This window comes from Mus pahari, chromosome 18 (genome assembly GCF_900095145.1).
Source record: "Mus pahari chromosome 18, PAHARI_EIJ_v1.1, whole genome shotgun sequence".
NCBI classification, from domain to species: Eukaryota; Metazoa; Chordata; class Mammalia; order Rodentia; family Muridae; genus Mus; species Mus pahari.
In genome coordinates, this window is record NC_034607.1 from 16704476 (window position 1) to 16715736 (window position 11261).

At 47.7% G+C, this 11261-nt stretch overlaps 1 protein-coding gene across 1 annotated transcript in view; it reads left to right on the forward strand.

Annotated features, from left to right (window-relative positions):
- The window catches only part of Lrfn2 (leucine rich repeat and fibronectin type III domain containing 2), a 169577-nt gene extending 164303 nt beyond the window's left edge, over positions 1-5274 (forward strand). Inside the window, exon 3 of the mRNA XM_021218067.2 lies at positions 3935-5274. Coding sequence (XP_021073726.1) covers positions 3935-4901 — 967 coding nt within the window. The 3' untranslated portion in view covers positions 4902-5274. The remainder of the gene's footprint in view (positions 1-3934) is intronic.
- The last annotated feature ends 5987 nt before the right edge of the window (positions 5275-11261 follow it).

Here is an 11261-nt window from a genome sequence, read left to right on the forward strand (position 1 = left end):
ACTGACTTGGGATGCTCTTACCTGAATAAGAAACTTAGTGGGCTTATAAAGGGGTGGATAAGACTAAGAGGTAACCTAGGTTGCGATCTCTGATGAGGAACTTGATAGTCATTTGTGAGTCACAGGTAGTTCTTCACCCTTAGAAAGTATTTCAAGAGCTAAATTGTTTTCCATCCAGGGGCCAGATTGAAGAGGCCCACATGTGGAGCTGGGGAACTTGTACAGATGCTTGATGGATGAGGTGCAGGCAGGGATGCACGAGAACTCCAGGATTCTGGACTTGCTTCAAGGATGGCTGAATAGCTTTTCTGATGGGGTATGAAAAAAAAGTCATGGATAGGAGATGAGCTCCATTTAAAGCTCTAAATTTTGACTAGCACTCACTTCACCTGGTTCTCTTGGGCCGCTGAACTAATGGATGCCTGAAGACAGTTATGGTCTTGCTTTGGACTAAGAAGAATATCATTCCTCGGGCTAGGAAGACTCCTCAGTCATTAAAGCTCTTATTGGGAACTGAAGTTCTGAGTTCCTGGCCGTAGAAACTACATGAAAAGCTCAGTAGGAGATGAAATCAGAGTCCCTGGGGCTTGCTGAGCAGCCAACCTAACCTAACTAGTACACTCCACGCTAATGAGAGATGTTATTCCAAAAAGTCAAGGTGGACAAGCCACCTTGAAAATGGCTTATATCTGGCCTGTACACACACACACACACACACACACACACACACACACACATACACACACACACACACACACACACACACACACACACACACATGCATATATATCTGTACATCTTGGTCCTAGCTCTGTCATTTCTCCAAAGGGAAAGTGCCAAGTGAGCAGTTTCCTCCCTCTCTAAGTGGGAGTAATAAAATGGAGGACAAGGAATAACTTCCTTTGAAGTGACAAGAAATTGAATGAATCCATGTGTATAAACCTCCAAGCACACAGAGAGGTACAATGAGAACCATTGCTAGTTCTCATTGAGGCTGCTACTGGTAAAGGCTGTGTGTCTGTGTGTGTCTGTGTGTTCTCTTGCATTCTGGGTGTCAGATGCCCTGGAGCAGAAGTTGCAGGCTGTATGAGCTATCTGATATGAGTGACGGGAACTGAACTCAGGTCCTCTATAGGAGCAGCAAGCTCTTTTTACTACTGAGTCAACCCTCTTCCCCCCTCTGCCACTAACAGTTATTTGTACTGACAACATAGGCATTTCTGTTCCCCAAGAAAATACAGCTAACCTCAAATTGACGTCTACGCTCATGATCTCACATCCCAGAGCTGCTAAGATTAGATACATTAAGTGCAGAATCTTGTGCTTTACAGCAAATGTCGCAGGCACAGGGACACAATCCCCCCCCTCTCAGGGGTGTACTCTTGTAGTGCCCACAGCCAGTGTGACAATTCAGGGCTTGACTCACCACAGCCCATAACTGCACTACCTGACCTAGATCTGGCTCTGCCTCCCCATCTTCAAAGTGAAGATCATGCCACTCAGCACTGAAGAACTTAGAGGACAAACAAGGAGCATGGTAGGGTTGCCTTGCTTACACTTACCAGTGGGCTCTGTTATGAGTGGGATTAATTAGTATCACCTCCTACTGGCCTCCCTGGACCCCAGAAGAAGGAGTTGGTGGACCTCTGTGTCTTCTGCAGTCCTGCAGTCCTGGTCACACCATGACCCATTCTTGGATCCTTCTAAGCAGAGAACCCAGCAGTCTTGGAATCTTGTAGGTGGTTATGGACCAGAGGACTCCTGAGAAATGGGTAGCTAATCAGCTTGAGTCCACTGAGGACTTAAAACAAAACAAAACAAAACAACAATAACAACAACAGCAGCAACAGCAACAAAACCCACAAAACTTTATTTATAGTTTGGCAAGATGGTTTGGGGTAAATATACTTGTCCCAAAGCCTGACAACCTAAGTTCAATTTCTGGACCCCACATGGTAGAAGGATAGAACAGACTCTGGCCTCCACCCATGCTTTATGACATGCATACATGCATCACTCTCTCCACACAGAAAATAAATTAATAAAACATAATAAAAAGAAGAATTTCTTTTAAAATCACTGATTCATTAGTGTGTTCATGTGTGTGCATGCACATATGTACTGAGACATGTGTGAAAGTAGGAAACAAACGTTGGAAAGTTGATTTTCCATTACGCATACTCCAGGGTTGTGAGGCAAACTTGTTTACCCCCTGAGCCATCTTGCCATCCCACTACCAAAAAAGATTTTTTTTACTAGAAGGAGAAAACGTATTCCCATATCTGTCAATGAGTGAGGGATAGTCCTATTTATGTAAATCTTGGCTAACCATTTACCTTCTCTGAACCTCAGCAGTTTCTCTCTACTCTGTGAATTAAGAGTACAGTTATTGTCTCTTTAAATGGTCATGGTGTCTGGATAAAGAGAAGGCTGCAAAGTCCCAGACAGATCTAAGGTGCTGATCTGCGGGGCCTTGCTGGCCAGCAAGGGTGAAAATGGCAGCCCCTAGCGCTGTACTCTTATGGGTTGTCAATAACTGACAGCTCCATCCTCCCCACAGGTTCTCAGGTGGATGTCTTCAGGCGTTGGTATTTCATATTTGACATCTTAATTACGTTGCTTGGTCCTGAGCTTGAGGATCTGGGAGGGGGGGGTCATTAGGGAGACATTTCGTTCACAGGGCACCAGGGAGTGGAAGACTCCAGAGGTGGAGAAGAGGGTATAGGAAAGCTGGAGTGGATGCTCTTAGGCTTAGGTTGATCTCTCTGCAGGATTGCCTATGGAACAGCCCAGAATTCATCTCTGGACCCAGCAGAAACCGGATGCCATGGCAAAGGTCTTAGAGCTTGTTTCCAGGCTTCTGAAAGGTTCATTCAGGAGCTCTCAGGCTACCACAGAGAAGCTACCTACCATGTGGGGTCATGGCTACCTACCAATCTAAGGAGGACAGAATAGGCAAGGATATTTTAGCCCAGGAACTCTCCTACGGGTCTCAAGGATGAGCCAGCTTACTAGCTGGATGTGACATGATTGAATGCAGGGTCAGATTGTTTGTCCCCTTGGGGGTCGGGGTGGCTTCCCAGGCTTCAGTGGGTCACTATCTCCCCCTCTGTGCACTGTGCTCCCTTGCCACCACGTGCTTTCTCATATTAACACCCCAAAACCTGGAAACAGAGACCGCCCCTTCCTCAGCAGGAGGATCCTCGTAGGTGAGAAGTGCTGGATGCAGGTTCAGGGTTGCGCCTGGGCTCTGATTCTCACAGCATAGGCCCAGAGAGGTCTCCAGGATCTCCGATGTCCTCTAGTGTTAGGGGGTAGGTGAAGGGATGTTAGCAACAGATGTGGGGGGAGGACAGCCACCCCATTAATTCCTGAGTCTTTCTACCTCTAACCTCTCAGTCCTTCCCAGGTGCTTTTGTTCCCTTCTATGGTCTACCCCACCCCCACTACCATCACCTCTGCCCCATGTATAGAGCCCTCCCCCCACCATCCATACTCACAACCATCATTTTATATCCCTCCGCAACCTTTGCATTCATTGCCTTCATTTCTGAATCTTTTGGGCACTTACATCACCAGACCTGGAGAGGGTGCTCTCTATCGTCTTCCTTTCTCTGACATGCCATCCCAGAATACTTCTCTCTTGTCTTTTCTTTCACCCCAACAATCTCCTGGATCTTTCAGATCACATGTCTATCTTTGCTTCACTGTTTTCTATGCCACACTCATAACTCCTGACTCCTCCTTCCCTACTCTTTCCTCTCCTTTCCCCTTTCCTCTCCCCCACCTCTCTTCACTGTTTATTCATCTCTGTTTTCCAGTCTCTGCCATCTTCTCAGCCGGTCTGCACATGTCTCTATTACTCTATATCAGCCTGCGGTTTCTCCCCATCACCCTACCTTCTCTTATTCTCTGTGTCTGCCTCTCTCCCCAGGATGATCCCAGCCTCTAACAAGGCCTTCGTGGTCAACAACCTGGTGTCCGGAACGGGCTACGACTTGTGCGTACTGGCTATGTGGGACGACACAGCCACAACGCTCACGGCCACCAACATTGTGGGCTGCGCCCAGTTCTTCACCAAGGCCGACTACCCACAATGTCAGTCTGTGCACAGTCAGATCCTGGGGGGCACCATGATTCTGGTCATCGGAGGTATCATCGTGGCCACACTGCTGGTCTTCATTGTAATCCTCATGGTGCGGTACAAGGTCTGCAACCAAGACACCCCAGGAAAAATGGCAGCCGCCACTGTCAGCAATGTGTACTCGCAGACCAATGGGTCTCAGCCTCCACCTCTGGGTGGGATACCCGTTGGCCAGCTTCCTCAGGCACCACCCAAGGTTGTGGTGCGAAATGAGTTGATGGACTTCAGTACCAGCCTGGCCAGGGCCTGTGACTCTTCTTCTTCCAGCTCACTGGGCAGTGGGGAAGCCGCAGGGCTGGGCCGGGGTCCCTGGAGGCTCCCACCCCCAGCTCCTCGTCCCAAGCCCAGCCTTGACCGCTTGATGGGAGCCTTTGCCTCCCTGGACCTCAAGAGTCAAAGGAAAGAAGAACTTCTAGACTCCAGGACTCCAGCAGGCAGAGGGGCAGGGACATCAGCCAGAGGCCACCATTCAGACCGAGAGCCACTGCTGGGGCCCCCGGCTACCCGTGCCAGGAGTCTTCTCCCTTTGCCCCTGGAGGGCAAGGCCAAACGAAGTCACTCTTTTGACATGGGGGACTTTGCAGCTGCAGCTGCAGCTGTTCCTGGTGGCTACAGTCCCCCTAGGCGGGTATCAAACATCTGGACGAAGCGCAGCCTGTCTGTCAATGGCATGCTCTTGCCCTTTGAGGAGAGTGACCTGGTGGGAGCCCGGGGGACATTTGGCAGCTCAGAGTGGGTAATGGAAAGTACTGTGTAGCCAGGGAAGGAGAACCCTCCCTTCCACTCCCAAAGTGGGAGAGGAAGGAGTAAGAATCGGCACTGGCAAGTGTTTGTGGAGTTTCCATGGTGATGTTTACATCCAGGGACAGTCTTGTCTCCCTGTCAACAGCCTCATGTCCTTCTGCCCAGCTACACCCCCTTCCCCATGTCACCTTCCCAGGCCTGTCCCCACCACCCAGCGGGGTGTGCTCAGGGAATGGGACTCGCTCATGTGTCAGACTGAGCCCTGAGTGTTTGGAGAGGCGATCAACTGCCTTTCTATTCACAAATGTAGCGACAAGCAAGCGGCTTTGGATTGCTTATGGATCCAGTGTTGTTTTGATTTCTTAATTTATTTTTCCATTTCCCAGACTCCTCTTCATTCTTATGGGTAATTGAGAGTGTCCTCTACTTGTGAAAGTGTGTGCCCAGAAGAGTGGAGGGTGAGATGTGAGAGGGTGTGTTGGTACGGAATGGGGAGAGTAGGTAATTATTGCAAGTCAACAACTCTGGATATATTGTGGAACCATCTGCGCAGAGACTCTATAACCCCTGGCCAACCCTACAGCCTGCTCTGAGATGTGTGAATGACCTAGTTTCCAGACATGGCACCCAGCTCAGCACAACAGACTAAGTTAGAATGTTAACCCAGGGCTGCAGGTTGGAACTGAGAAAGGGCTTCATGGTGTAGGGGAGAATGGATCTTATGAGGATGCTGCTCCTTCTCCTGGGCCAGAACCTCTGCTGATCAGAGGCATTCTTGGGAAAGTGGATGAGGCTCTAGGAAGGCACTGTAGACCCTAAGTCTGGTTTCTGGAGCCATGAGAACAGGCCACCAAATGGCATGCGAAATAAAAAGGCCCTTTCTTATTTTGAACCCTGGTTTCCCACCCGGAAGAACCCTTGGGAGGTTCTAGAAGGCTTCCAAACATGAACTAGGTCTTCCCGACTCTAGATGTATGATGTATACTGGTGGGCCACAAGCCACTAGAACAGTCCCAGCCCTCCCTTGGCACAATGGGAATATGCTAGAAGTCTGAAACAGAAAACCTTCTTCCAGAGCTGGGGAGGTATCTGTGATTAACCCCTCCTTAGATGGTCCTCCTTCTCCCCAGACCATGAAGTTTGTCTAATGTGACTAAGCACGATGTAGGCCAAGGCTATTTATATCCTAAGGAAATTTTTTTTTTCAGATTCCATGACCCCTACCCCCTTTTCACCAGTTGCCCCCCCCCCGAGTAATTCTGACTGCAGAGTGTATACCTTCCAAACGATGGTTCGGGGTGCTCATGTTGGGGTGTGTGTGAATGTGTGTGTGTGTGTGTGTGTGTGTGTGTGTTGTGGGGGGATGCCTTCTTGTGATTCCCTGTGGAGTATCTGCCCATGAAGGTAATGGAATGGGAACAGAAGAGATTCTTGGGTTCATGTTTACCTGGTCATGAATCCTACTTCTGCTCCCACACAGCTGGGGAAAGATTGCTTTAGACAAAGAGCAACACCCTGTCTCTGTCCTTCCTGATCTTTCTCTCTCTCTCTCTCTCTCTCTCTCTCTCTCTCTCTCTCTCTCCTCATAGCAAGCACACTCCTTCTCCCTCTTTTCTGTCTTCCTGACTCGTTCAGTCTAGCTTGCTTCTTCTACATGCCAGTCACACAGCTTGCAAAACATGCAGGCAAGAACATTCTGGGCTTCACCCACCCAGGAACATCCAATAGAATTGACACCGTCTCTGCAGGTGACCTGTGACTCCAGCCTCAGATTCCACACCTGTAACCTTCTCCCCCACTTTCAGTTCCTTTTTCTGCCCGATGCTCTCATTTTCTAGTTCTTATAAAATCAATTGAACACTGGTGTCTCCAGAAACCACAAATCCATTTTCTATGCTAGCCTAGGCACCAGGAAGTGTCTCTTCTCTGTCTTACCAACCCAATGGAAGGACATTTCCAGGGCCAGGGATGTAGCTCAGTTGGTAGAGTACCTGGCCAGCATGCACAAAACCTGGGTTTGATCCTCAGTCTCACCTGAACTGGATGTAGGAGGATCTGAAGTGTAAGGTCACCCTTTGCTATTTAATGAATTTGAGGCCATCCCGGGCTATATAAGACCCTGCTTCAAAACAAAATACCGCCAAAAGGAAACCTCCCTTCCTTACCTACAGCCTCCCCCTTCTAACTTCCCTCTGTACATTTCCTACCCATCCTCGCCGAGTGATCCATAGGGAAAGTAGTCCCAAAGACAGAAAGAGAAGTGGAGAGACCAACCTATGGCCTCTTCTGGTTGTCGAGTCAGGGCCATGGTGGTGTGACATAGACCTACCTTTGGATCATCATGTTCCTGACCTGAGTAGGGAAACAATGCCCTCAGCATCAGACTGTAAGTGGCTATCTCTTCCTTTTTTAAAAAAAGTCAGGTAAAATGTACACTTTTCTAATACAACCACACCATGCTGCCTGGGAAAAGAGGAAAAAAAGAATCTTCTCATGATTGTGGATGTTTGATGGCTATTTCTCTGGAAAATCTTGGTTTTATAAAGATGACATTGAACTAACCACTCCCCCCCCCACACACACACCTGTATCTGTGAATACATTAGGAGACTCTGATTCCTGTCAAGTTCACACACAAGCTGTGGGAGTCTTCTGACACATGGAGTGGGCCTGTCTCCCTGGGACAAACGAAGAAGACTTATCTCCAAGAAGGGAGACATTTGTCCTTAGTCTCCCCTAGTGTTCCTCTTGTCCCATCTGTCCACTAATGAGTCAACTCTACCAGTCAAGCCCAGCCTTCTTAATTTCTTGGTTAGTGGCTACTGCCTTTCAAAGCCTTGGGAAGCATGGGTACCTTCCCATCACTTTAGCCCAGCAGCAGGTAGGATTATGTCTCAAAAGCCTGCCCGCAATTGCAGCAGTAGAAGCAGTGGCAAGGGGATCCAGAGTTCAAGGTGAACCTTGACTACACAGTGAGTTGTGAGCCAACCTGAGCTACATGAGACCCTGCTTTAAATTAAGTATGGTGGTGGAACTGGAGAGACAGCTCAGCAGTGAACAGTATTTGCTGGAAGAGGACTTAAGTTTGGTTTCCAGCACCCATATAAGGCAGCTTCCAACCATCCATAACTCCAGATCCATGGGGATCCAGCAGCATTTTCTGGCCTCCGTGGGCACTCACACACTCATGGCGTACACTAACACAGAAACACATACATATACACTTTATTCAATGTCTTGCTGTGTAACCAAATACAAAGTGAAGAACCAGTGAGTTTCTAGCACACAGCCTGAGCTGGACTTCCTAAATTGCATGTCTACCCAATAGAAGAGCTCCACTCTGATTTTGAATGTTCTTCTAGATTGCACTTGTGGTCTCAATTTAGATTGACTACCTCTAAAGGGATAGAGTTCCACTTGGGGCTAGTTCAGACCAGCACATTGGACAGTGTGACTCTAAACATAGAAGGACCTTGGAGGTGGAACATCTGGGAGATAAAAGAAATGTTGGTTGAATTCCTGTGGGTTCCTACAGTTTCCAGGTACAGTGCCTCATGTGCCACAGGGATTTTTCTTTTTTTTTACTATGTCACCTCTATGTTCTCTCATGGTAGATATTAGCACAATGAAGTACTCAATGCTTAATAGAGTTATGGAACTTGCCCAAAGTCACAAGAGAAGTATGATGATATAGCCTGAGCTCTTGATTTGGTCTTGGTTCTGCAGACTCTGGGGCATTAACTCTGGGCTCAAACTCATGGTTAAAGGTCCTTCCCGATGTCACTTTGGGCTTTCTGGATCTTCTTCCACTGGGTCAGGAGAGATCTATAAACCATACTATACTGCCCAGCTCATCTTGTGGTCACCTGCTTCTCCCCTCTGAGAGACTTCCATGGTGTCCCTTGGCTAGTCAGCCTCACCTGGTCCCTCCTGCTTATAACTTGTTTCCCTGAGTATAAAAATCCCCACCCCAACATACATGGTCACAACCATTTGGCCATAACCCATCTTCTCTTTCCTTTTCGTCCCAAACCCTTGTTCTTCTCAGGAAGCTCCTTATTTCAAGATCTACCTTCCTGGCAGAGGGATAACTTTTGGTCAGTCATCTTTGATAGAGACTGTAGGATTCCACCTGATTGTCAAACATTTTTGGCAAAAAGCTAAACTCACTTGTCCAGAGTCCTGATCTCAAAACACCCTTGGATTTCCCCCACAGGAAATGTGTTTTATTTCCCCAATGTAACTATTGAAATTCCAAGCGATGCACTTTCTGCTCCCCCAGGGGATGTTATTTTTTAGTTAAGTAAGAAAAGGTCTATATGCCAGACTCATGTTTTTAATGTGGAGAAGAACTGGCGATAGAGTCTGGTCTATGGAGTTTTCCACAAATATGACCCATCTCCATGTGCCTCATTCCAGGACTTAGGGAATCTGTAGTCTTGAGTGGGCTTCCTCTGCCTTCCTCCTGTAGCCCTTGAGAATTCTTCAAGCTGCTGCTGGAGGCACAGTCTGGATGACTCAAAACAAAGATGGTAGGCAGGCAGCAGTCAAAACCTAAACATGCTGGAAATATCACACCTAGATTCCTACAACTAGACATTCTATGCCACACACTGGCATCGGTAAGAGTTTGTTGTGACAAAACCGCTTCTCACAGATAAGCACCTGAGCTTCCTAAGTCTGCATAACAGAATCAGACCGAGCCCGGCTGTTCTCCCATCCTTGGTAGGAACGATGCCCCTTCATAATTTAAAAAAAAAAGTTGTGTGTGTGCTTTACACTGTAGAGTGTCAGCTTCTGTTACCTTAGGGACAACAGTCTCCCCACCAGGTGGCTTCTACAACAAAACTTTTGGGGTTCCTTCCCAGCAACTTCTAACTGAAGGAAATATGCTTTCCCCCTAAACCAGAGAGGGGCTTAGCCTTTGCCTCATGTGTTAGTTAATTTTCTTGACACTGGAACAAAATACATGGCAAAAACACCTCAAGGAGGCAAGGCTTTTGTCAGCTTATGGATTAAGGGTGAGCAGTCCATCACGCAGGTGAGTAAGTAAGCATGGGAGCGGGAGGGAGCTAGTCACATTTTATCCAATCAGGAAGAAGGAAAATGAGGGTTGGGTTCCACCTCATTTACTCCTTTTCACTCAGTCCAGGACCACAGTCCATAGGATAGTGCGAACCACACTTATGATGTGTTTTTCTCCCTTAGTTAAACTTCCCTGGACATAGCTCACAGACATACCCAGAGACCTGTTGCCTAGATGATGGTATATCCCATGGAGTTGATCAATTTAACTATTAACACTGAATTTCTGAGTCCCCACCATTGTCATGGTAGATCGTCTGATAAGGATGACCTTGTCCCTGTCTTCAGTCTATGTGACATCTGATAACTCCCTTCTGATTATCCCTAGGAAAGGTGGAACTAGGTTATAGGCTCTTCCTTGATTTTGCTTCTGTCTTGAGTGAGAATACTGATGTTGTAGTTCCTCAAAACATCAACCAATGTGCTGCTGGCCAATCAGAACCAGTATCCTTCTTTGCCATCTCCCACTGGTGACATTTGGACTTGGGGCAGGATCTCAGGACCTGACCTTGGAAACAGCAGTGGATCCCACAGCCACATGGTGATTCCCCTGATGATAGGAGGGAAGCCCCCACCATCTCCAAGGGATTCCCTTTGCCCATCCGGACCTTAGCCACTCATCCCACTGGCCAGCCTCCCACTCCCCCAGGTAATTCCCCTCAGACTGTCCATCTGGAGAGCTGAGGGAGAACACATCCTGTCTGCCTTTTTGCCTTCTCTGTAATCTATCTGTGCTCCTGGAGCACCTCACAGTGACCCTTAACATTTATTGATGTTTACAGTGGTTAATTTTCTTTTCTTTGAATGACCCAGGCAACTTGCAAGATGCCCTCCTTTCCCCAATTCATTCTGATCCATGGTGTTAGCTGGCCTGTCTGACGTCTCAGAGCATCACTAATTTCGTATAAGTTCCAGAGCCCTACTTCTGTTCCCTCCAGCAGGGATTCCATACATCTTGCTAACTGTTTGAGAAGGAATACTGCCAGAACGGAGAGATGGCACAGTGGATAAGATTGCTTGGAGACAGGAGGGTTAGTAGAATTTACATGCCCTCCAGCTCAACTGAAAAGCACCAAGTTTCAGAATCAGTAAGAGAACCTGTTTCAAAGGAATGCAATGGAGAATGAGACAGCAGGTTACCAACGTCATCCTCTGACCTTTATGTGCCCTTCTATGAACATGTATACCCCATCCATTCACATAAATGTAGACATTTCATGTAACACACACACACACACACACACACACAGAGAGAGAGAGAGAGAGAGAGAGAGAGAGAGAGAGAGAG